Source organism: Triplophysa dalaica, chromosome 20 (assembly GCF_015846415.1).
Source record: "Triplophysa dalaica isolate WHDGS20190420 chromosome 20, ASM1584641v1, whole genome shotgun sequence".
NCBI lineage: Eukaryota > Metazoa > Chordata > Actinopteri > Cypriniformes > Nemacheilidae > Triplophysa > Triplophysa dalaica.
The window spans coordinates 4,478,672-4,505,600 of record NC_079561.1 but is presented as its reverse complement, the minus strand read 5'-3'; the positions used below and the strand labels follow the sequence as shown (position 1 = coordinate 4,505,600).

The 26,929-nt window shown below is 37.0% G+C and overlaps 3 protein-coding genes across 3 annotated transcripts; 2 read left to right on the top strand and 1 right to left on the bottom strand.

The window, feature by feature from the left end:
• Window positions 1-337: 337 nt before the first annotated feature.
• On the top strand, window positions 338-4,147 carry ptges3a (prostaglandin E synthase 3a (cytosolic)). The gene is made up of 8 exons (XM_056733105.1): window positions 338-569; window positions 1,829-1,942; window positions 2,142-2,211; window positions 2,325-2,423; window positions 2,654-2,743; window positions 2,838-2,894; window positions 3,028-3,055; window positions 3,208-4,147. Coding segments are annotated over exons 1-8 (480 nt in total). The 5' UTR covers window positions 338-567; the 3' UTR covers window positions 3,228-4,147.
• Window positions 4,148-7,706: 3,559 nt separating this feature from the next.
• On the top strand, window positions 7,707-11,888 carry mipa (major intrinsic protein of lens fiber a). The gene is made up of 4 exons (XM_056732931.1): window positions 7,707-8,066; window positions 8,450-8,614; window positions 9,585-9,665; window positions 9,766-11,888. Exons 1-4 carry the CDS (start codon window positions 7,707-7,709, stop codon window positions 9,949-9,951), a joined length of 792 nt encoding a protein of 263 aa, XP_056588909.1. The 3' UTR covers window positions 9,952-11,888.
• Window positions 11,889-12,040: 152 nt separating this feature from the next.
• Window positions 12,041-26,619, bottom strand: stat6 (signal transducer and activator of transcription 6, interleukin-4 induced). Its single transcript, XM_056732930.1, has 21 exons — window positions 26,499-26,619; window positions 21,482-21,624; window positions 21,242-21,386; window positions 20,784-20,870; window positions 20,440-20,644; window positions 19,719-19,810; window positions 19,479-19,627; window positions 18,189-18,323; window positions 17,835-18,011; window positions 16,805-16,892; window positions 16,536-16,658; window positions 16,352-16,444; window positions 16,048-16,251; window positions 15,751-15,845; window positions 15,531-15,664; window positions 14,330-14,479; window positions 14,051-14,111; window positions 13,877-13,966; window positions 13,767-13,787; window positions 13,203-13,280; window positions 12,041-13,083 (listed from the first exon to the last, which is right to left on the bottom strand). Exons 2-21 carry the CDS (start codon window positions 21,610-21,612, stop codon window positions 13,017-13,019), a joined length of 2,325 nt encoding a protein of 774 aa, XP_056588908.1. The 5' UTR covers window positions 21,613-21,624; window positions 26,499-26,619; the 3' UTR covers window positions 12,041-13,016.
• Window positions 26,620-26,929: the final 310 nt, after the last annotated feature.

Genomic DNA, 26,929 nt, shown 5'->3' with positions numbered 1-26,929 from the left:
ACGGCAAACTGGAGTTTTGGAAGGATTAGAAAATAAATAATGTGAACCCTGCGAGCCTGGCGGTCTTTTAAACAACGTCATCAATCGTCGTGTGGTTTTATTGTTTGACCTTTGCACTTGTATTCCTATTTGTCTGTACCTTGTCCTTTCATTATTTATTACTGTCCTTTATTTCCTCGTTTATTTATTTCCATGTTGTGCATGTTTGTACTGTGTTAAAAAAGAAAACACGTCACCACATTTATCTCTACAGTCCCGCATCAACTGCCGTCCCGTACCAAAGAGGCGAAGCGAGAGACCCGCGTTACCATAGAGACGCATTCGCGCAGGGTGCGCGCATGGCGCAGAGCGCGCAGCAGAAGTCGCTAGAAACGGATCTCCGAGGATGCGTCACCGCGTGCCAGTGAGTAGAACTCAGGCACGCGCTGACTCTCGTGCATGTTGACAGTGCGTTAAGCAGCTAGCTTCCTTTTATGCGTTCGCTTTAAATTTACAGCGTAGATCCAGTGCACTACCTGAGGCGAGAAGGGACGACGAAGATTTTGGTGCAAACAGAAAGATATTAACATGTAAGTCTTAACTGCAAGATGTACTAACTTGTTAGCTAGTTAGCAAATGTGTTGATAGCCCCTGTACATCAGTATTTCTCACCTGCGGAACACCCCTGAATCATGCATTTTAGACATTTTAATAAGCAGATTAATCTTTAAAACACTGTATCGAATTGCATGGGGGAAAACAGCTAACGTTAATCGTCCACCTCGGTGGTGATGGTGCACATTGTTCTCACAGAAGAGCTTAGCAAGTTGGATAGCTGCAGCAGCAGATACACAAGGCCTTTAGTTAGTAAGTGCACAGCTGACATCAAATGTCCAATTCATTCAACTCATGCACGATTACTGTTCTTCGTTTAATCGCTATTTTGCATTACTGTTAAATATACTGTCAATTTGGTTTAAGCTTTAATTCACAAAGGCTAGCTAGTAGCAATGGCTAAATTAATGTATGATTTTTTGTTTTTATATGAACGCGTTAAAACGGTTGAGGATCCAACTAACAAAAAATATTTTTCATGATTTTATTTATAGAGAGCTAAACGTGTATGTGTGTACCTTATCCTAGTAATATTTTCATTGGGATACTTGAATATCTTTTAGATCGCAGTGTATAGTATAACGTCATCAGGATCAAGTTTTTACCTGGTATGTTTGTGGGTTTGTAACACAACTCAGTCCCAGGGAGCAACACGTTGTAGTAGTGATGGCATGCTAATGTTGTTTGCATTTTTTTAATAACACCACAACAATGCACCGCTATCCACTTTGCAGTAGCATTGTCTAATTGCAATGACTTTGTAAAGTCCAGGGTAGATTTAGTCCACGTTGTGTTGAGGTTGTTTCCCGCTAGATGGTAGTGTAAATGACAAGAACCTGCCAAACGATACTAACAGTGAATTTCAGAGGAATGTAAATTGTTGTTCCGGTTCCGCCCACAACAGACCATCGGCTTTTAGTGTGATTTGCTGAATGAATCATGCTCAATGGCACGTCAAAATGATAAAGGGCATATTACATTAGAAATCCTCTAGCTTTCTCTGAATCTTTGAAAGAATTGCACGCAGAATAAAAATAAGCTTATGTTAGATGTGCCAGCAAAGTCTGGTTTCTTTGTGCTCTTGAGAAACACACTAAGTTGGTTTCATTGGTCCTCACTGTCCTGTGGAGATAGTTTTCTCTTAAATTACATCACTTTATTGCATTTTCACGGAGGTGTGGTGTGGCCTTATTTTCTTCATAATTAGTCCGTAATGTCTAATTCTGTTTTACAGGCAACCAGCAACTGGCAAGTGGTATGACAGACGAGGGGCGGTCTTCATTGAATTCTGTATAGAAGACAGTAAAGATGTCCAAATTAAATTTGACAAAACAAAGCTTGATTTCAGGTATTTTAATGTTTTTATACTCTGCCTCATTGACATTATAACTTAATTATTTGGAATACTACCAAGAACGTATGTGCTCTTTACACTTGCATATCTTTATTTAGCTGAATTGTATTTACTGACTGTCTGCCTTCCTATTATAAAATGAAGTACCATCGTAGTTCATTGTAATGTAATGTGCTGGCTTTTTGTGTTTTAGTTGTGTCGGTGGAACAGACAACATGAAACACCATAATCAAGTAGAACTATTTGAATCCATTGACCCAAATGTAAGTCATTAACTTTATACAACTGACTCATGGTTTATGATTCTAGTTGAGTTTGTCAGAGATCTATCTACATTGTATTTTTCTACATGGTATTTTTTTTTTTTACTGCGCAGGAGTCTAAACACAAACGCACAGACAGGTCTGTGTTTTGCTTTCTAAGAAAAGCAGAATCTGGCAAAGCTTGGCCAAGATTAACGAAAGAGAAAGCGAAGGTAGAGTTTTATTACCTATTAAAATGTAAAGTTTTGTATTAAAACACTTGTTAATCTGAGCCGTGTTCGAATTCCGGCTTTAGGTCCTGTGCCTATCCTGCACCCCTCACCCTGCTCTTTCCTATCAAAAATCTTTGAAAATAAACCTTTCAAATAAAGGCATAAAAATCCCAAAGATTTAACTTAAAAAAGAACTCTTGTGTTAATCTTTCTCGATGTTCTTTGTGCAGCTTAACTGGCTCAGTGTGGACTTCAATAACTGGAAAGACTGGGAAGATGATTCAGATGAAGAATTGTCGAGTTTTGACCGCTTTTCAGAGGTACATGTCTAAACATTTTGAGGTTCTTCGGAATTAATAAATAACGACTGAGTCATAGTAATTTGTGTGTTTGCTTGTTTCTTTGTTCCTAAAGATGATGAACAACATGGGAGGAGAAGATGACTTGCCAGATGTGGGTGGTGCAGATGATGTGAGAGAAATATGCCTCCCATAATATTCTAAACGTTGAAAATCTTTTTAAAAATTATTTATGGATTCTATGTAAATATGTTTATTTATACAAAAACTTGTTGTGGCTGACCTGTTTGTAAATCAAATTCCAGGAAGAGTCTGCAGATAGTGATGATGAAAGTAAGTTTTCCTCTAAAAACGTTACTTTTCTGACAAGATTTGATTGATTATTTGCATGCTTTGAGCTAATGTGTTTTCAGAAAAAATATAAGCTGTTATGTTATTCATAATATTCTTTAAGAGTTGAAACCCATCATGTATTTTCTTTCCAGAAATGCCAGACCTCGAGTGAAGGAACAGGAAACCATCATATTGAAGAAAGCAAGAGTTTAACTTAAGTTAAAGTAAGAGATACTAGGTTTAAGTTGGTAGCCATTTAAAAACTGAATCATTTTTGAGACTGTTTTTCAAGGTCTTTGTGCAGAAAGTCACAAGGAATGAATTTTTACTGTTGTGTTGATGGCAACCTCAACCCCTCGACAATATACACTCTTTTCTGTTCTGCATGGACAATTATTATGAGCTCTCCATCTTGTATTGTGGAAACCATGAATGCTCAGTTTTTCAACGATGGCTTTTACAGTCTTGAGCTCTTTCCTCTGTGTCAGTCGGGTTATTGCATCCTATTACGCATACATTATAATTCGTAGTTATGGAAAGGACGTGAATGACCTTTTTGACATTTTCTGCTTACATGACCTCTGTCAAATTGTACATTTTATTTAATTCTGTTGTTGTGTGTGTGCGCACGTGTGGAGGCTCAGATTTCCTTGCGTTTGAATGAAGCAAGCATTGTGTTAAGGCACAAGCTTCTCAAGTATCCCCTAATGCCATCCAAAACATGTGCCGCATTTGAAATGAGCGTATTCAAAGTTTCATCTGTAAACTCGTTTTATGTGTTTTTAGCTGCGGTTTTGATCTTCAGGTAGGTTTGTATCAATCCAACATGTTCAAAGTACATAATCCTGTCTGTAGACACCGCATTATCAAATTATTTCAGGATGAAAATTAGTATTTGTTGTTTTGTATCACATTTAGCCGGCACTTCTACACTGGTTTCTTCCATATATGTCAAAAGTGATAAAAAAAGCATACACCTCACCTCTGTACTGAACAAAAGAGTAACTTATCAACAGATGACCAATTTGTGTTTGCACTCTAAATATAAATGCAGGTGTGACTAAAAGATTAAAACAATGTTGTGACCTGTCATTTCAAGTTTATAAATTTCAGTTTGTTAAACGCAGTGAGGTTTTTGTCTACATATTTCTAATAAACCGTCTCTAAACAAAACACTGCGTTCTCTGTTGTGCTTTTGTACACTTAAGATTGTTATTCTTATGAATGGTAATTATAATTTTCTTGACTCGTTTTTTCTGTTGAACACATTCTGCTGAAAACATGAAACATGTTTGTCACCAGAAGATGGAGCTATATCGTATCGCTGCATATCTTAAAACAGCTCTACAAAAATGAATAAATTCGGTCGGATTTTTGTCATTGTGACCAACATTGTTGTTCATTTTAAGAGATCCGTGATAAGTGGTCTTTCTGACACTTTTTCAATCTTACTGCCTTTATCCTTACACATCAAAAACGGCAACAGTCCTAAAAGTTCCCTCAAATAACCTATTACGTTTAACCTTTTAAACAAAGTTCAGCAAAAACCATTTAATGAGTTGAGAGTCTCGTTAGCAGTCTAGTTTGATTAACATTCGTTTACAATTCGTTTATTTAGAAGACGCTTTTATCCAAAAACGTACAAATGAGTGAGTATTTAACATTTGTGACCATGGACAACAATTATTACTTGTAATTTAGATTTTTGAATAATCGGAAAGCTAAAAAATAATGCTTTTCTACCAATGTATGGGTTGTTACGATATGACAATAAATGGCTGAGATACAACCATTTAAAACTCTGGAATCTGAGAGTGTGAAAAAATCTAAATATTCAGAAAATGGCCTTTAAAATTGTTATTCAGAGGCACTAGCAGGCCATCCAACCACAAAAGTAAAAAAATGTATATATTTAGGATAGGAAATTTACAAAATATCTTCATGTTACATGATCTTTACTTAATACCCTAATGACTTTTGGCATAAAAGAAAAATCAATAATTTTGACCCATACAATGTATTTTTGGCTTTTACCTAAAATGTTACCATGCTACTTAAGACTAGTTTTGTAATCCAGGGTCACCGTGGACAACAAAAGCAGTCTTATAGGTCAGTTTTTCGAAATTTTGTTGAACAAGCTTTCTATTGATGTATAAATTGTAATGATATGATAATATTTGGCGGAGATATACCCGTTAAAAAATCTGAGGGTGCAAAATAATCAAAATATTGAGAAAATTGCCTTTGAAGTTGTTAATAAGAGGCCCTGTTACTGGCCATCCATTCACAAAGATAAAGTGTTTTAGCATATTGAATTTACAAAATATCTTCATGAAACACGATCTTTCCTTAATATCCTAATGATTTTAGGCATAAAAGACAAATCGATCATTTTGACCCATACAATGTATTTTTGGCTTTAACTAAAAATGTTCCCGTGCAACTTAAGACTTGTTTTGTGTGATCTAGGGTCACATTAAGTCAATGAACCTAACATATATCTTCAGCGAGGGTTTCTTTAAAGTCTTTATAAAAGTATCCCTCACTAACAAAACAAAACTATTTTTAAAGGTTCAGGCTTCCGAAATTGACTGACTTTGTATATTGTTTTCATCCCTTTGTTTAAAAACCTTTCACAGTTCACCTTTCATAGTGCATCAACGCAAATAGTTTCTATCTAGATCAAAATTTGATTCAGGCGGTGTCGAAATTCCTGAGCTAGCATTTTGTTTACACTGGCAGTATGGCACGTTAAGCTGTCAACATGATAATTGTGTTGATGTCGGCAGTATGGAATAGAGGAAACAGAAAAAGTGGATTTCAGCTGTCTCTTGAGTGTGACAAAAGGGGGCTTACCAATGCATGAGAGTAATCCTGCCCACAATAGAGGTACACAAAGCTGACATGAGCCAGCCTGGCAGAAGGGCTAAAAATAACAGTTAAACTATTCTGGTTTGGTTAGTTCTCCTGAAACCGAAATAAGACACTATGTTACGGACATGTTGTGTAGTTAACCCACTTTTAGTTAAAGGATTAAAAAAACATAATATGACTAATACAAATAGTATTAGCCTACTGTGAAAATAGAGTTTAAAATACAAAGTTTAAAACAATTCTGCTTCGACACGCACATTTTTATTTGCATAAAAGCACACTGTTCACTATGCACATTATTATTACAGCAAATGCAAATCAAAAGCAATAGAAATGTCGCGAGCAGCCTTTTTGCTTCACAGCAAATAAGAGCAAAAGCACAAGCGAAGCAGTATCCTTTCACCAGAGCGCTTAGAGAAGAGGCTGATAACCTCTGCTCTCCTTACATGGATTTTCCAGAGTATTACTGGGGCTCAGGCCAACCGTCCTGGCTCCATACACAATGTAAAACCCGACCTAATCAGTTTCACACAGAACCAACTGGTATAGCCCTGACCAGAGGATGCACATGCAAAGTTCTCCGTTAGTTGCTGTGGAAAAAAAACTTGTCCACGCATGTGAGAACATAACTGGATTGGGATGCATTATTTTTGTGCAATGGGTCTACCAGATGTAGCAAGTATTAAAAGCAGTAAGCAAAGCAGGTCGTTGATCTCTGACAAAAACTGTGGGAAAAAACCTCCCAAAACAAAACTAAAAGTGCTCTGAACTGTACTCAAATGTCGTACGAAAGCAAATGTCACGACAAAAAATGATGTCGTGTACGCACATTTAGAAGGATGTGGTGTTTCAAATATTTTGAATGTTGCATTGCTCAAAAACCTGTATTATCGTCTGTCCTGTGCATGTGCACCAGAAGGGTTTTTTCTGTGTGTCAGCACACTGTCACACTTGTGTCCGCACTAGGAAGAGGACTAGACCCTTTCAGGGCCCTGATGTTATATGTGAGTTGATCTGAGACTGGACATAAAGCAGTTCCTCACTACTCCATTTTGGGGGCTGGGACAGTGGTCCACGGTGGCCTTGTCTTCTGAACATTCTCAGTTTGTCCTCTTTATGACTTCACTTTTAGCATCATTCCAAGATAATTGTATAAATAAAAAGTTTTGTAAATGTGCAAAATCCTCTTAATTTCCCAGCTTCCTTAATATCAAGATTATTTTCCTTTTTCATTCATTTTGCATTTTGCCATCACACAATTCAATTACAAATTTGTGGCAAAGCATCATGGCATGAAAAAATGAGCTGGAACGACAGGAGGAAAAAAAAACGTTTTAATTTGATCGTATTGTATTGTCCGCAGCCCCCTCCCACAATTCTACCAAAGGATTATGGTGTCACTGTGGGTTGTTATAAATACCCCGTGGCCTCTCCGTTCCCCATCAGAGAGGTTGAATGTTTGCAGGACATGCTTATTTTTTGTCTAGCCATGTCCTTTTATTAAACAATCTTTCACATCGATGCAGGGCTCACTTGCTTGTTTCACATTCGAGGTTTTATGACAACACCACACAGGCCAGGGCAGATGAATTCAATCGTGTGAAACATTGCTGCTCTTGTAAACATCTAGAAGCATTTATGCTTAATGTTTCATAGTGTTATAAACCTTTGACAGACAAATCTGAAAGGAAGCTCTTTTTGCTTACTTTTGGAGGTTTTTCCTTTCCGTTCACATCCCTCCATTTTTTGACATTACCTTAACTTAACCATCACAACTATGTGGGAATTCCGGTCCATGTCTTTTTGGCGGGCTGTGTTTGCCGAGTTCTATGGCACGATGTTCTTCGTCTTCTTCGGACTGGGAGCAGCTCTGCGTTGGACCGCCGGACCACTCAATGTCCTCCAAGTTGCTTTCTGCTTTGGACTGGCAGCCGCTACACTCATCCAGTCCATCGGCCACATCAGCGGTGGCCACATCAACCCGGCCGTCACATTCGCCTACCTGATTAGCTCCCAGATGTCCCTGTTTCGTGCGTTCTTCTACATCTGTGCCCAGTGTTTGGGTGCGCTAGCTGGGGCTGCCGTGCTGCATGGGGTCACACCAAACAATGTCAGAGGCAATCTGGCCTTGAACACGGTAAGAGCCTTTCATACATGCAATGACTTCATTTGTTGGATAGATGACTTGAGTTGAGAGATAAAAAAACGTGAACATTTTTCCTAAACATTGGTACTGAGATAAAAGCTGTGCTGGTTTTGCATATTGTGCATTTTTATTGAACATTAATAAATTAAAAAAAATGTTTCTGAAGGTATTTTAGCATCTATCGATGTGCATGTGCCAGAAGCATCATCAAAAAACATGGAAAGCCAAAATGATATGGCTTTTTTAGTTGAATAAAAAATAAAGCAAAACCTTACTGACATTAATAAAACCCCAAACGTTGTCATTTAATAAATTCTACAAATTGGTATTAATTTACATTAAATAAAAATGTAAAATTTTCTTGCCTTTTTCAGCTTCAACCAGGCATCAGTCTGGGCATGGCCACCACCATAGAAATATTCCTGACTCTGCAGCTTGTGGTGTGTGTCTTTGCTGTGACGGATGAGAGGCGAAACGGGCGAGTTGGGTCTGCTGCTCTATCCATTGGCTTCTCGGTGCTTGTGGGTCACCTGCTGGGGGTACGTGACCGCATTTACAAATTCCTGTTATTCTGGTTTGTAGAGCAGTGGTTTTAAAAAGGAAGAAAATGCTTCTCACCGGCCATGACACAAAGCCAGTGAAAATGTTAAACTAATACTTATTGACTAAGCACATAAAGAATTAACGTTCAAAACTTTTTCCTTACGCGGACTAACAACGTTCAGCTTATAAGAATCATTTTTAATATGAAGGCTCTCATCGAATTTGGCAATAAAGTTAATTTTTTTGTGTTTCTTAGAACAAAATTAGCTTACACCTTTGTAAGTAGCCCTACAATGAACCTTGGATGTTTATTGTAAATAACTTATCAATATGGCTCATTCTCTTTTTAAAATTTGTGTCCCCTCATCATTTTAAGTTAAAATCTGAAAATGCGCTAATGACTATCCATCTTAAATGACGTATGTTAGACGGCTTGGGCGGAGCCTTCGTGAAGTCCTCCGCTTCTACGTTCAGTCTCCTGCCTGGTCCACTTCAAAACGCAACCGTTTTTTATCCATCCAATCAAATCACAGAGAGAGACGAAATCCACGGGCACTATTTTCTTAGACATTCTATTTATCTCCAAGTAAAAACAATCACAACTTCCGGTTCACAACGACTTTATTAACTTCGCAAAAAAATGGTTGCCAGACCAGAGATTTGGACTCCCCTTCATTTGCACTGTTCTCTGATTATTAGCTAATCCTGACATTAAGCTTAGATGGGGGAATGGGGGAGTCGTAATTTGCCAGAAGTCAGTTTTCAGCACCACAAATGCAATTTTTGAGCTTGTTTTATTACGGAGATCTGGCAACCTCCGCCAGAGGCGCAGTGGCAAAGCAGGGACCATGTAGAGAAAAAACTGCAATATCAAGATGGCAGACAAATATCAGCATTAAATAAAACCAATATTATTTTTATTTAATATTAAAGGCATTTTGCATGAACATTTAAATCTCATTGCAGATGTATTACACCGGAGCTGGAATGAACCCTGCCAGATCTTTCGCGCCTGCTGTGCTTTTCAGGAACTTTATAAATCATTGGGTGAGGATGATTTTATTCACACAGCCTTTGGATAAAATAAAAAATGGATGGAATCTGAGCTTTTGCTCATATTGATCTGTTCTCTCTCGATCTCTGGTAGGTGTACTGGGTGGGCCCCCTGATCGGCGGTGCTCTCGGTGCTTTGCTGTACGATTTCCTGCTTTTTCCGCGCATGCGGGATCTGTCTGAGCGTCTGGCTGTGCTCAAGGGCAACCGACCCCCCGAGGCTGAAGCCCAGCAGGAGACCCGAGGGGACCCTATCGAACTCAAAACACAAGCCCAATAAACACTGTCAGGACAAGATGGATCCATAACGAAAGATACACCTACATTGATTTAACACGACACACCACCAACATACCAACTCAGTCTGCCTTATTAGGGAGGATAACACACTCCCTAAGGCAACCAATGACCCCTTCCCAAAAACTATGAGGTTAAGAAGACTTCGCACTGAGGATTGCGCTCTTTACTGGTAGGTATAGGGGGCGAGTCTGTGCCTACCCATCAGGTGGCAAGGGGCATCTGACATTTCTAGTCTAGTTCATGACTGAACTACACTAGAAGTGGACTTGTGCATGCTTTACAGTTTCATAGTGTTTGTGTTGAAATCTTTCACATTCATTTTATTTCAGGTTTGTTTCTTTGATATTTCACAGATGTGACACATGTGCATAAAAACATTATCTTTTGGAACAGTTTACATTTTTTGCAGCCTTGCATTATGAAGTGTGTGCGCGCATGTGCGTGGTGTGCGTTTTCTGACAATTTCTTGTTTAGTTCATCCTATTCCCCCCATCCGCCTTGTGTTTGTATCAACACATCAAGGTTTTTTTTCAATCTCAAATGAAGGCCTTTCTCCTTTAAACAGATGAGTTTGGAGGATGTTGATTCACAGCTAAAAGAGACATATCTTGAATTTGGATCACACTATGAGTCTGTTTTAAAATGTTGTATTGTTTATGTGTGGCCCAGTATGTGTTTCTTAAAAAGAAGCCAAGTCTCACAATCATTAATATTCAAAAACAAACATTGTTTTACTTGATACAAGCACTTGACCAAACTCGATGAACCCCCTTGCCCCTCCCGATCATTTTTGCAACTTGAGTTGAATACCTCCGGAAACATTAGATAACATTAGTTTGTTTGATTTCTGTTTTGTTTTTTGCATGCATAGAGTTTCTGTTTAGTTTAGTGGGTTTGGTGTTATTTTGTGCGTGAAAGGCGAGTTAAGGCAAATGCATTTTGTCTCAGGCAAGAGAATATTTGTGTAGTTTTTTTGTAAAGTGTAAAACCTCACTCATCGGTGCAGAAATGTTCAAGAAACAACAGAGCATAATGGTACCAGTTGGAAGTATATGATTTTTTTTCAATGTTTTATTACATTTTCTGAACATAAGCTCAGTGTATAGGGTATATCAAACATTTTCCTCTAAAACTGAGGTCTGGATTTTTTGGATATTAAATGCACACGTTGTAGCATTTGGATCTAAAAAAGAGAAATCCTCTACGCAGCTCTCCTCTTTACTCCTCTGATTAATGGAACCATCAGCCTCACTGACTGTGTCACCTTTAAAGGGCATGGTAAACAACTGAAAACGTCAATGTTTACATGAAAATCAGATACCATTTGTTGTTCAGTCTTATGTTAAGTGTACGGGTTTCCATAATCATCTTCAAATGTCTGTTGAAGCTAGTTATTATAAATTACCATTTTAAGTTACTGAATGTCTCTTTAGTTTTATGAGTGTGATTTTGGAGTGTGCTATATGGACACAGTGCTTGAACTTAATGAACAACTATAGATTTTTCTATCAATGTTTCTATCGTAACACTAATCTTTTTTTTTGTTAAAGGGGTATTCTTAAAAAAAATTCTTATCATTTTGCTCAAACCAGAAACATTGTTTACCGAGGCAAGACACAGAACGCCTTTTTACTTTATTCGTTAAAAAGAATGTTTTAATTCATATTTAGCACATTCATCTAAACATCCGATAAAATACAAAACAGAAAGAAGATATTCCTTTTTATAATTTTTTTTTAAATACAAACATTCACCATTGACGCCTTTTAAAAACAGCCCATTTAATAAATTTGGCACTGACAGATATAAAATTGGTATTTTACAAAAGAAATAAAACAGTATTTTTGGAAGGCAAAATCTGAGTTTTGGGAAAGAAACTATATTACATTTCAATTTTAAGAAAGTTGACTTACGGGCACTATTGAGTACAACCAGGACAGGTTCACACAAAACAGTGTAGAGTACGTGAAGAGATCCACATTTTTTAAATAATTAAGCTATAAAACCTTATTGTGTGCACATGATTTATGGTTCGCAGTTATGTAAAGAGGTTTCCAGAGAAGTTCTTATCAATTTGGCGAAACAGATCATTGTGCCATTTAATAAACAGAAGATACATGAAAAACTCATATTCGTATAACATTTTGATTATACCTTCTCTGTTCTTACTGACTGTGGGTATCAGAAGAATGCGTAATATTCACTTGTAAATATGCAAATCACAATCAAATAAAATACAAGACAGATTAGCTGAGTTCATACTGTGTTAAAACTGTGAGGCCTTAACTAAGATTTAAACAACAAATCATTGGGTGGAGGAATAAACACAAACTTTAAACAAGAGTGCTGGGATTCAAATAGTTTGATCTCCACATCCAGAAAGTACGGTCTGCATAAACAATTTGTTAAAAACAACCTGATCAAAACACTGGTATTTCCCAAGAATGGTCGTTGTTTATAGGTCTGAAAGCCATTTAGGAATAAACTTTGATAATGGTTAGTAACCATTGGTTACTAAACATTCTACTCCGTACCAGAGAGAGAGAGAACAAGATTATTTGGTAAATAAAATGATATGGTCCCTCTTGACACAATGGAAAATACATCCACAATAAGAAAAAGACTTCCTGACTCACTTGTCAGTTATAATGCTGCCATTTTTCTGCTTTCACCTTCTGAGGCTGACACTTAAGGAATGATTTTTTTTAAAGCAAACCCTCTGCTTACTTCATCTTTTCTTTGATTTCAGAGTAATTCCAACACACTGCTTTTTTACCGCAATAAGTTTAGTGTGTTTTTTTCTAGTGGGTAGGATTGTAATATTTAGTTTTATACAAACCATAGGACAAATCCTCAAGTTTCTGTTCACAGTCATATATGTTTACTATTTATTGAATTATAGATCCGCCTGTTTAGATACTTGTAGCTAACATGCATATAGACAAGATTATCATTTCCTTTTGGGACCTTGGTAAGACAAGTTTGCATTGGATGGAGCACCAAGCAATGTGATAGCCTATAGCCAATAGGAGGTGAAGAATAAGTCTATTGACAAATTTGCAAGATCATGTCCATCGGATCCATGTCCTCCATATCCACGGGATTTGATTGTCTGTCACAGAATAAAAGAAAGGGAGAAATAAAACTTACCAGGTTTGTAGAGAACTGTTACAACGGTAAGTGCTGATGATATAAGAGTATCAATAAACATTAGTCATGGTTGTGACTTACATGGTTGATGTGAAGATTGATTCTGGAACAGACATGGTGTGGTCTGGCATGTATGGAGGTGTAGCACGACTGGAATGTCTGGGAAGTGAAGTATAATCACAACTGTTATTGAACATTGGTATTGCAGTGAAACTCTGAAATATAAAAAATGATACACTTGTGTCATTACAATCAGGAATTAATTTCTTTCTTCTGGAGAACACAAAATAAGAAAAGTCACAAATGAAAATAAGTCAAATCTTTGATGTTTATCAAAGATTCTTTTCCATTTCAGTCTGTTCTGTTCTGTTTATAGACTCTTTTTGAAGGTGTAAACAACACTTGTCAGGCAGCACTTCCTGTTTAACACTACACAAATATTAGAATGAAATACAACTCGGAGAACATTTAAAAACTGAATCCAAATTTTTAACCAACATCTTTAAGGCTTAATACTCTATGTGAATAGTAAAAAAAAATTTTCACTCAATGTTTGTGTGTAACAAGTGCTAATGCGAGACTGAATTTAAAAGTAAGTTCTTACTGTCGTCCAAGTTTTCATGCACTTTATAAGTTTATACTTACGATGGGAACATTTCCGGGTTCCTGTGAGGGGAAAAAAGGTATTTTACAAACACTGCAACAATGTACATGACTCTGGTTGTAAGTGTAGATATGATTGTGCAAATACACACATGTTATGGAAGGGAGAGCCCATGTTGTAAATCCCCGATGAGGGGTCAGCCTGAGGTGGCATGTTTTGGCTTGAGGTGCTAGGATCTCCTCTGAAGATAATAGAAAACAACTGTCAATGCCTTTTAAACATATTTTCAAACAGAGGTTTTAGTTTATTTAATCTATAAACGTACGGGTTTACTACTGTTGTTAGCTTAAATGGCAGGTATCCATCCGGGTGAGGTGTAGAGGGCGCTGTGATAGGACAGGAAAAAAAGAGCTTGTACATTGCAACAGGTTTTGGTTTTTGTTTAGCACAACATATATTTTAATTATTGCATTTTTATTTTTGTAATTTGAAGAAAATGTCCATCTTCAAAAATGTGCACACAGATTTTGCCATAAAGTGTGCATGGCCAGATAGAAAATGATAAACAACATCTTTAAGAATCTGGTTATTTTGGTTTACTTGCCTGTAAAAAACTTCTTAAATACTTCCTGTTTTGGCAAGTCAGGATACACATGAGTGATGCAGTTAATATCTAGTATACGATCACCGAGTCCAACTGAGTCCAAATCCTTCTTGGTAAAGGGTTGGATATTCTGGATTCTCCTGCCTCCATCTGGGCAGAAAAACAATGCAACAAAACACTTAGTAACATTGCAACCATCTTTTAAAGGTCCAGTGTGTGAAATTTAGCGGCATCTATTGGTGAGATTGTGAATTGCAACCAATGGCTTACTCCACTCCTCCCTATTGAGCACTAGGTGGCTCACACAGCACTAAGATGTTGTCATGTTTTCTGTCCTTTGCCGAACGTATTTACGAAACACGCTGTAGAGCAGTTTGTCCGTTTAAATCTACTGAAATTAAACAACAATCTCCCTAAATCAAGGACACGCCAATGCCATGTTCTGTAGTGGAATTGTGATTTTTCGGGTATTATAAGGGTTTTATATTATATATATATTATTCATTTGCTTTTCCACTACGATGCGTGGTTTCATGCCGCAGAGCAGCCCCTGCTCTCTACTTTTGTTAGAAATGCCTTTGTTCTGAGATGCTGATCATAAACTTTTAATCTAACATTGTGATATAGGCTACAACTGTGTGTTTATATCATGGGATTTTATGGTAGACTAGTCAAGTGTTGATGTGATATCATATATAGGCTAAATTGATCAAACATGCTAAACTTACTGCCGGCTGCATGCCGCTTGCGGTCGATGTCGCCACTTTTTTTTTTTAAACTACATTTAACAAACAAAAAAACACTCCAACATTTTTCCTAAATTAGCTTTATAAACTAAATACAACAAAATATAATCACTTTTCCGTTAAATACAAAATCTGAGCTATTTTTATGACTGTAACAGAAGTATAAGCTGTGTTGGTGGAGCGAAAAAAAGACGGGCTTTGGGCCAAACGTTTTAAATAAACTGCCAGACAAGGGCCGGGCTACAACCCGTGCTTCTTCCAGGCCAGGGATGGGCTATGGCCTAGATTTGAGGCCCGTTAAGGGCTCTTATGTAAGGTCTTAATAGACCTCTGACTTTACATGGACTCTTTACTATACATAACAAATATTTCTTCTTATCATAATATAATAAGCATCATATTATTTTATATTGTGCGATAGTATAATTATTATAATATAAAGACTTCAGACTTACTATCACCGGGACCTACGTAGGCGATGGTGATGCCACCAATCTCTGAATCGCTAAAGCGTAGAAGAAAAATTCCGTGGGGTTTGTTCTGCAGAATGACATGGAGGTGTTGTTTGCCAATGAAGCCAAAGATCAATCTGCAGGGGCAATGAAAGACAGTGTCAAAATAAAAGCGGTACTTTAGTTAACAAATGCAAAGAAAGTCACTGTTATTCAACTGTACCCTTCGCTCCAATATTCTTTCAGGCATTTCTTTGTGAGATCCATCACCCCCTCGAACCACTGCCAGAAGGTGAAGTTTCGACCAGGCAGAACTTCCTGTGATAAAGCTAGTCAGTGTTGAGTCACCAATGCACCGTTGCTTTCACATGCTTGAAAATTCTTGCATGTGGTCATTTTTGCATGGGCGTTTTAACTTAATTCGAGTACACAAACAGTATTCAGAATTGCAATTTGGATTAACTGAATGTTGGCATTGTAAGATTATATAAGCATTATAGACAGCATATGTGAGTGTCACCTTGTTAAACTGAGCCCAGGACACGGGCATGTTGCTATAATCCTCCGAGATGTCTGGTTGGTCAAAGATCTTCTGGGCAAGAAAGTGAAGATTATATCTGTCCAACGCACGGTCCGTCTGCACCTCAGACATGAATTTACTGCTCAGAGCATCACACATCTGCTTCCAGGGCACACGTTCGGGTACGACGAACGGTATTCTGTTCTGAAAACACCACAGAAAACGCAAGCTTTCTGTTAGTGCGCTGCAAATGGTCAACGACATGACACAAGTTCTGTTCCTTGACACGTCCTGTGTTACTTACAGGCTCGGAGAAGGCACAGTCCCATACGACGGTTGCCATGGCATTAATTTCCTGACTACCGTGTACAATAACTACCACAGGAAGAGAGATTGTCTGGAAGCAGAAAAGACAATCCGTCTGTTAGCTCACACGAGCAAATGGTTAAAACAGTCCATAACTGTACAGTATTCCATATTGTTATCACCTGAATGGTATACGGCTTCTCGCAGCCTGTGATGGTTAACTCTGTGGTGAACAGCAGAGCAAACTTTTCCTCTGTCACAGATTCTGATCCCTTCCTGTCAGCCCGTTTAATCTTCCTTATCGACTAAAGAGGAGAAAAACAGTCTTTAAGCATTTAACAAGTTTTTAACCATTTAACAAATATGACTAAGTCAAAACAAAATACTATTAAAGAAAACATCAACAGATGGACGGGATGAGTGAAATCCAGACTTTTGCCACGTCACCCACCATGTTCCTGAAAGTGGCACACGTGCTCTTGCTGGAAGTGTTGTGTTCTAATATAGCCGTGCTGTTGATAAGGTCTCCTACATTTTCACTGAGTGAAAAAAAACCAGACAAATAATCACTAATAGAAAACATTTGCATCATTTATAGTGTAAGTTTAATTTGTTAATGTTTAGATGACCTGTGTGTGCTTAACAGCTCAACTGTAACCCTGATTCTGTTTGCTTATCTGGTTGTGCCTGCACTTCCTCTTTATGTCTAAGCACAGTAACAACGCCTGTTGAATGCATGACAGCTTTCATAGGCAGATTTCAACATTGGGCAAGAGTACAAAAGCAATGTTATGACACAGTGACGAGTCATAGATCAAAGTGAACGACACTGTGCAAATGCTTCAGTATAAGCAGATTTTGTCTTCATATACATCTGTTCACCTTTCTTCTATGTACCTCTTGCGTGAACAAATCTTGTCGGAAGATCTGGATGCAAAATCAGTCCGTTATTGTATGTATTGCAACATACACAATATAAAAAGAGTGTACTATGTATACCGTGTTGTTGCACGCCTCTCCTCATTGTACAGAATGTATTGAATATACATTGAATGTATTTTGCCATAACAGCCGGCTCCTTGTATTTTATCCCACTTATTACACGGCTACTTGCCACATGAGAAAAAACTGGACATGAAATGTGAATTTGAAATATTTTATTATCTTATTTTTACAGAATGCTGAGCTTCCGCATGGAAAAGCCGTTTACTTTCGGGTTTTAAGGTAAGAAACGGTGTTCAAATGTCACGAACAGGCAATTTGGTTTCCTCATTTGTTAATATATTATCATATACTGTAGGTTATTATAAAATATATTTAATTTGTCAAAAAAACTTGTCAAACTGACTTTTGAAAGGTTGTTTTCTGGAAATTACGAACCTTGAAATTTCCCGACTGCCCAATCAGAATCGAGCATTCCAACGAGCCGTGTAATAATATGTATTAGCATTATAGATTGTGCCAGTGATAAGAATGCTTACTTGGGTACTATTCCTTGTTGACCCAAGTTCCTCGCTTGCGCCTCAGTAATAATCTGAGCTTTCAACAGGACGGGCTTTCCAGGGGCGATCTTCTCTCCCAGCAGATACCTCACGGTGGTGGAAAATTTGGATTGAGTTTTAATCACCTGCGGAGGCTGCTTATCCACCAACAAAGAACTGAGTAACCAAGACAATGACAGTATATTGTTAATTTTTGAAAAGTTTTGAAATCATCGGATAATCATTTGTTACGTAATGTCTAGCTGAGGCAACGTACTCTAGCATTTTTGTAGATGCAAGGACCAAACTGCATTAAGCTTGAGTTTTTCTCAAGACATGTGATGGATTTGTTACCTCTGTATGAGAGTTTGGAGAAGATGTTCCAGACTTTCCTCCAGCGTGTGAAACTCTAAATCCCCTCTGTGATCTTCCTTCACCAGCATGACCTCCTGTCTTAGATTTCCATTCACCCCGAGCAACTGCTCACACCTGCAACCGGAAAAGTAGTTGATAAAAGTAAACAAATGCCAATATGGACAGTACTGTCCAGAGCACTCATGTTAACAATAAACAAATGCATACATTTACATTTACATTTAGTCGTTTAGCAAACACAAAGTTTAGCTTTTATGCAAAGCGACTTACAAGTTGGGTAAACAATGGAAGCAATTGAGTCAAAAATTAACAACAAAAAGCATAAGAGCACTAAAAACATGTCTCACAAAGCCCACTACAGTGTACAGAGCCAAGTTTAGTTTATCTAAGCATGCTTTTTTTAGATATTGTAGAAAAGATACGGAAATCAGAAATGATCAGTCAGGTGCAGACGGAAGAGATGTGTTTTCAGCTGATAATAATGCATAATACTAAAACACAACCTGAACATGCAAAGTACAGATTTACTAGAAGCAAGCACAAATGTTTTTTGCTGATCACAATGTGTTCAAACTTCAATTTAGTAACCAAACAATCCAACCATAATGACAAATCTCCCTTTTTTAAGAAAACAACAGGTCTGAACACAATATAACACTATAAAAAATTACAATTGACTAAATTACACCATACATTTTTCTATTCAAATTAAATGTTAAAATTGTACCCTGAGCAATTTTTGTCCCATTTAAGGTTTTACGCCTCAAAAAAATGACCGAAATGACTTTGAGAAGAGACATTTTACTATTAAACCATGTATTAAATGAAGAATTCAGTAATATCGGTATCTTTATAAAAGCTCTTTTTTTTTACACAGAGGCACATGACCAGACAAAATAATTGTACTTTTTACTTAGCATTTGTTCAGTTCGAATGTTTGCACAGCGTTAGGAAATGCTCATGTAAATCCACTCTAAACAAGCTTTTCCCTGCTCCACATTTTAAAAAGCCATATTTTCATCACTGTATTATTCAGACACTGTTACTAACCAATAAGAAGTGATTTAAATAAGAAACTGAACAGTCAAAAAATCCAAGAACAAGTGTAGCGCTAAAAACATAAATATTGTGACCTTGAACAGAATTGGCCTCTTTAAAAGCCCTTAATCCGTGATAGAGTCGGCAAAGTTAATAAAAACCAAACCACTTGCCCAAACAAACCAAAAGGAGTGAAGTGACATCATTCATAATAGTAAAGTGGGTCCTCACCACGTCTGCAGAGGGCCGAGGTTGTCATCGAAATGCAAGCCAATGGTTGCTCTGTGCTGTTCCCATCTCCACGACTTAATTCTGTGCATAAGACATGACTGGCAATGTTCCAGGGCACAAACAGCTTCCTGGAGGAGCTGCAGACGCTTCTGTAAACACACGGCACAGGATCAGGTTCAAACGCAGGTTCTAACCGTACTGTCTTCGTATTTCTCTGTCACGTGCTTTTTAAATGTTTACCTTTACACAGATGGAACAGTTGAACTCAAGTTGCTTTATGCGGTTTTGTCGGGCGACTTTATCCGAATTCTGAGGATCCATTTCGTTTTGTCCTGTTGGATGTTAAATGAAAACAAGGCGATAGGATAGAATCAACTTTTGATATGCTAACGTGTGTGCGCTTGTCTGTATGCACGTCTAGCAAATAAATATATGAAACTGTATCTCGTAAAGACTTATCTCGAAAAGAGAGATCTCAATATAGCTGCTTGGACAGTTTTCTGCTTAGTGTTCTTTGTGATGTAAATAGTATCATTTTATTTATGCAAATAACTGAACTCTGTTATAACTTGTTGTATATGTGCATATTCATTTTGTATTTATAAACACATACATGTATACATATTTGGGAAATATTTGTATGTATTAATAATTTAAATTATATAGAAATGTTTATTCATTTCTTATTTTTATTCAATTCATGCATTTCTATGTATGTGTTTATAAATACAAAATTAACATGCATAGTACAGAGACATATTATGTAAACACAAACTTTTATTCACATGTAAATCGTGATTAATCGTTTGAGAGCCCTAATATTGACACTTCCAATTGTTCAATTTGTGTCCACAGTTTTAAGAGTATACTACCATTCTTAAAAGTAAAAAATTCAATTCACTGGATATATAAAATGAGAAACAAGCGTGAAAGTTTTGAGTCTGACGATTTAGACTTTTACCTGGGGCAGACTCAGCTTCTTGTTTTTCCCAGTTCAACTCCTCCTGCAGCTGGTAAAGAGTTTGACGGCAGTTCTGAATTTCTAAAACTTTCAGCACCAGTTTGTCCACGTCAATTTTAGGATCATCTCTTGGAAGTTGGACGGTGTTGTTGGAAGCTAAAGTACCCTGATGCATGGGCTGGTGCTGAAAGTTAGGATGCATTCCCTATAGACAAACATATAAAACATGAGCATTTACATACTGAAACTTTACACCACCCATAACATACAGTAAGAGATTAAGATTTCTTTTCGTCTTTAACACAATAAAACACAAATTAAAAGAAATTTTGCTTTGTTCTTACCGCCCGTGACAACAATACTTTTTTTTCTTTCCTCAGCATGTCTCGTACTGTCCTCACCAGATCCAGAGGCTGTGGTTGAAATATGCACTGAAAGACATTAATTTATTTATATATTATTATTTATACAAGCAGACCGCTTCACATTTAATAAACATGGAGTTAAACACTTTTCCATATCATGATTAATAATTGCTCATCACACTGGTCTGAATCAGCATAAAGCTGAGAAAGGTTTGCAAAAATATTTTGGGAACTGTCCCTTTAATACATCTGTTCTACTTCTTTCTAATCACACACCTAACACCACACATGATGTGGATCCTCCGAAGTCGTTCGTTTTACTTTCGTTTTAAATAAAACCAAACAGTACTTTCAGTAGCATTTCTACAGATGTTAAATGATACAGAAGCTTTCGGCGAGCCATAATTATAAACGTCAGGACTATTTGCAGTACGTACCAAGTTCCTGCTGATATGCTGTAGCTTGACCCTCTCCACCACATTAGGGTTTTGTAAGGCCACATCCTGCAGCAAACGCATCATCTGCTCCAATAGCATTCGGGCCTGCGGCTCCTGTTCCACATTGTCTACGTCAAAGTTCTCCCTAAATCCAACAATAACACAGATGTACAACCCAATTCATACTGTTCGAATACCTACGTGTGTACGTAAATAACGTGTATGTCAGTGACATCATACCATCCCTGTTCCTCTATCCAGCTGGCCAGGTAGTGCCTGATGTCCAGAGGAAATGTTTCTGGATAGAGCTCATTCAGCATCTGGGTTGTCAGGTGCTGTAATTGCTGGGTCATCTGCGTCCACAACGCCATTGTCTGCAGAAACTGCAACAATATATATAAGAACACCTGTTATCGGCACTAAAAGGCATGGCTCTTTTCATTTTTTATGACTTTTAACAGCGGACAGATACCAAAATCGAACTATGAGATAATATCTCGGTGTAGTGTCTGTGGTACAGTATTTATGGCGTTCTTTTAAAAGTGCCATAAGTAAGAAATAAATGACAACGGGCCGTTCAATTATTGGGAAGTTAATGCGCACCCAGAGGTGGTAATCGGAAGCGAAGCAGATGTGCATAAACTCAAATAATGAACGGACCGGAGTAAATTATTCCGCTTATACCATGGTAACCACACCACAGGGCATCTCAAATGTTTAATTTCAACGTTTGTCATGTTACCGTCTTTAAAATGGTGTTGAAGGCAGGACTACTTTCTTGCGCATCTCATTTCAAGAGTCTGTTAGAGCGAATGGACTCGGAGGCTTGAGTCACTGCTACGTGATGTGTGTGAGTGAGAGAGCGTGCCCACACCTGCGTGTTTGCAGTAACGTGACAGAAAAGCCATTGTACCACCAACAGTAAAAAAATCACGCAAACTTTTCAAATAGTACGTCTATCAAGTGATATTTGTTATCAGTTATAAGCACCCTGAAGATGAAACAATAGGCTATCAGTGTTTTTTATGCATTTGTTTTTCAAATGTGTCAAAAGTGTTTTTCACTTTGTTTATTCGATTTCAGTACATGTATTTCTTTATTGTTTTTAAAATGTTGTTTGTTGAAACGAAACTTGATAATATAGTTTCGTCCCTACAGAACACTAAATATTATTTATCACTATCTTTTTATTTATTTTTGGAAGTCGTGTTTATTATATAGGAAAGTGGATGGTCCAAAATTCATTACAAGCTGTATTTCAGGTTTTATACTGTATTATTTATAGGATGGGCTGTGTTTAGGCAAAAAGCGCAGGAGACGCTCTGAGGAGTTTGTGATCAATCTTTTATGTGTCCAAGAGAGAAGAGACAGCACGTCTACCTTATCTCTCACTAACACAAGGGACAGAAACAATAACACCACGAGACGCTGGACAAAATAACCCACCTCAACCAGCACTAATATATAATATTTTACACAATATTTTACATTAGTTAACACTGATGTATAATAGTTTAGTCATTTTAGTAGATGCATTAGCCATGCTACACATTGCATATACACACAACATTCGGGTTCAATGTGATAATTATAGTAACGATGTCAACAACACAAGCAGCTAATATGAGGACTAACAAAGGCAAAAGCACTTATTTGTGGAATTAACTGTAACTACAACAATGTACTTTTAACAAGCATTCACATTCTTACGTAAATAAAACTTACACATACATTTTTAAAAGTTTGGCAAGACTGTTAAACATTCAATATCAACTTATTGACAGTATCCAAAATATAAACACATGCTCCAAATGAACAACTTTAGAAATGTGTTCTCAAAGCAGTAACATACAGTACAGCCACACATGGGATTTGAGACTCATTCCCTAAACTAAAATGTGCCCAAAGGTATGTAAGCATGCTGCATCATGTCCTCTTTTACTAACACTACATGTACTGTCTGTATATATCTTTGAAATAGGTCTACTTCTGTCTTGGCCAAAGTTTAAACAGCTTTAGTATGACAATATCTTTTAATCAAAGCTAATATTTAACTTGTGATGTATTTAAAACTGCAAACTTAAGAAAACACAAAGATCATACAATAAGATCATATCTATAATTTTGTAGAAATAAGTTGATTTGGACTCTTTTATTTTTTGTTTCTATAGGCAAACATCCAATTAGTTCACTGAAATGGCAATATGTAAATGACAATAAACACTGGACATTTCTCAATAGAAACCAGGAAAACAGAAGTGCCATCCCACCATATTCTGACGCACCAGTCAAGCCTTTTATTTGCGGCCTACACTCATGTGACTCAGCTAGTCCTGTTTAATGATTTTAGATAAATGGCTTAATTTCAAAATATGTACCTTGGCCAACACACTGTGAAAGAAAGATGTGGGAGGTCATTTTAAACATATTCACCCTGATGTAGTGATTACTCAATCTTGTCAGTTTCTGTTGTAAAATTGTAGGTTGTTGTAAAAAAAGGTTTTATACTACTGGATATTACCTAATAAAGAAAGTTGGCAATAAGTAAAAGAGTGAGAATTTCAAAAAGCCTTGCCTCAAGGTTGTTTACAAGCCAAAATGGGGGTATTTGTATTATTTAGCAGGATACAACTACAGTGTTTGACTGGACAACACGATATATCGAAATTATCGAAATATTGCAAATGGTTTTAGATTAGATAAATAATTGTAATTCTTTATAATGTTATGTATAGTCAAAGTTTTAATGCAGAGAGATTGGCAAGGAAATGTTAGCTCATGCTCTGACATGTGGATGATGATCAACGATAAGAAAGAATGTGAAGCGTGTGGTGTTTATATAAGTTTTTGAATAATAATAAAAGAGTTCAAATTTATTTGAAAAACTTAAAGCATTGTCGCATTGCATATTTGCATGTATTATCAGCCAGTTTTGTATATGTCTGCATCATGAGTTTTTAAATTCTTCGGCAATTAACATTCCCACAATTCGTCTTTTTCTGGTTTATTTACTAAATACGTCTTATCAGAAAAACATTTGCACAAATGTTTGAGAGAGGCAACAAATGTGAAAAATGTCTACATCTGTATGCAGATGTCTTTCTCACATCTGGCAGGTCGTAAAAATCATGAGAACTATTGAGAGTTATGAAAGGATTTAGATTTAATAGGTTACTTGACCAAGTTATATTCACGGTTACCCTTAAACAATTCAGATTTGAGACAATACCTTATTCATTACGAGCCCAGTGTCCCGGTGTTATATTTCCAGCTGGCAAAAGCATTGCAGGAATAACAGGTCTGGTAAAATGTTTGTGTTTATGTAGCTCAGCCTCACAGGTCAAGTCAAATAAATACAGCAGCATGTAATATAAATAATGTTTAGAAGTTTCATTATCCTTTTGATGCCATTCAAACTCCAGCAAATCAGTACCCTAATTTATATGTTTGGCATATTTCATGCTGTTGACTTTATTGCATACACAGCTCTCAGTTACCTAAAGTATCAACATTGGCTTCATCAAAAATGACTATAAAAAACAAGTAAATAAAATAGATATTTTCCAGCAAGCTTAAAGAGCTGCAGCAAATATTTAGAGGGATAGTGCACACAAAAAATATAATATTCCCTGCTCATCAAAAGATATTTTGAAGAATGATGGAAAACAGATCTGGGCCACAACCAACTATTAGTCAACAGTGGTTACAAACATTCTTCCAAATATCTTTCTTTTGTGTTCACCAGAACAAAGAAATTTATAGATTTGTCACAATTTGAGGATGAGAAAATCATGACAGGACTTTTATTTTTGGGTGAACTATCCCTTTAATTTTCATGGCATAATTCAGATACAGTTATTTGGTCTTGTATGAATCTGATTTAAGAAATTGTTGTTACTTGGTCTTCAATTTGGCTAATCTGAGCAGACTGATCTCTCTTCTGAAACTTCAGACTTCAGAGGCAATAAATGTCAAGTTGTATCTCAGCCCGCGAATCAGAGAAACAGGATACTTAAGCAAATGTGTCCATTTCTTTTCCGTGATAAGACTAGTGCACTTGAGTCAATCCCATTCCCTGGAACGAGGCGATTTCATAATAACAAATGTAAGCAACAATGAGGCAAAGAAAACCAGTTTTACACCCAAGAAGCTGGCAATTAGACTAGACTAGCAGTTGACTAATCATACACTTGATTCTGTTTGATGCTCAATCACGCTGGCTTCAGACCATAGTGTCTAGTGTGTTTAATGTTACTGTACTGTTACAGTAACTACGCTTTATATAATTCATATTATTGACTGAATCATTGCAATGCACTCATATGTGCTTGAAAGAAAGTACACGTTTTACCAATTCAACAAGATGTCCATCAGCAGTCAAATGTCCAAAATGAACATAAATGACTGTATGAGCACACAAACAACAATCTCCTTAATCTAAAACATATTTGTGAGCAACTCGTTTGAGTGTTCGAAGCATTGAGAAAGGCCACAAAACAGCCATCCATTTGTTTTCATGTAATATTTATGAAAATGACAGCATGCGGATGGTACATCCGTAAGACTGGAGTTTGCACAAGCAATGTTACATAAACAGTGATGAGGGTTTATAAAAACAGACCCCTCTCCAGAACACACAAGATGACACACACGTATAAAACGCATTAGACTGTGCCGAACACAGCCAAAGGGAACAGAAAGTAGGGCGTGAATTTAGCCAACACGTTTATGTCACACAAAATGTTTTTCCCCTACTACACTAAAACGTTTCCCTATTACACTCGTTAAAACACAATAAAATATGTTTAAGACATACAACATCCTTCACTGATATGACCAGCACTCATATGAGAGATACAGTTAACTTGTTAATCATATATTCAAACGAGACTGCAAAAAGAAAATATCCCTCACATTCATTTTCATGGAGCAACCAGGCCACATTCGGGCCATACATTTTCATCTTTGCGCAGTTTGTTTAAGATACATGTAACGCCGCATCCAAGATAAGATACATTAGTGACAAGCATAACTTATTTCATCGATTTTAACCGAACAAGGTCATTTATATTCTGTTCAGCTCCCGCGTTTCCTTCGCCATTGGCGCTTTCGCGTACAGAAGTGATCGACGCGTCAGGAAAGTGTACTACAGTACTACAAAACTAACATTTCCACACGAACATTAAACGATAAACAAACGAAGGTCGCATTAAATGTACAGTTTATATATCAAATGACAGAATATGGCGAAACGTACCTGTTTCTGACGCCAGCTTTTTAACACATGCAGAGAGAAATCGATCCGAGTCTTCCGTGTGCGTTTGTTGTTTTTTCCTTAACTTACTTTCACTTTACAGTTACTGTCCACCCTGACGCAGCTCCTCCACCAGGTGTCTAGAAAACTTTACCAGACTTTGGAAATTTTACATCTGCCACGTTTTACTGCTAAAATGGAGAACATTGTGTATTTTTCTGACATTTAAATTTCATTAAAGGCAGATACTATAAGGTAATAATAAAAAGGATTCCATGACAAATACTTTTACTGCTTAAACGGAGAACATTGTGTATTTCTTTCATTTAAATTTCATTAAAGGCAGATACTATAAGGTAATAATAAAAGGAATCGAATTGCTACCATGACAAATACTTTTAAATTAGTTTCAATAGCTTCCATTACAAATACTT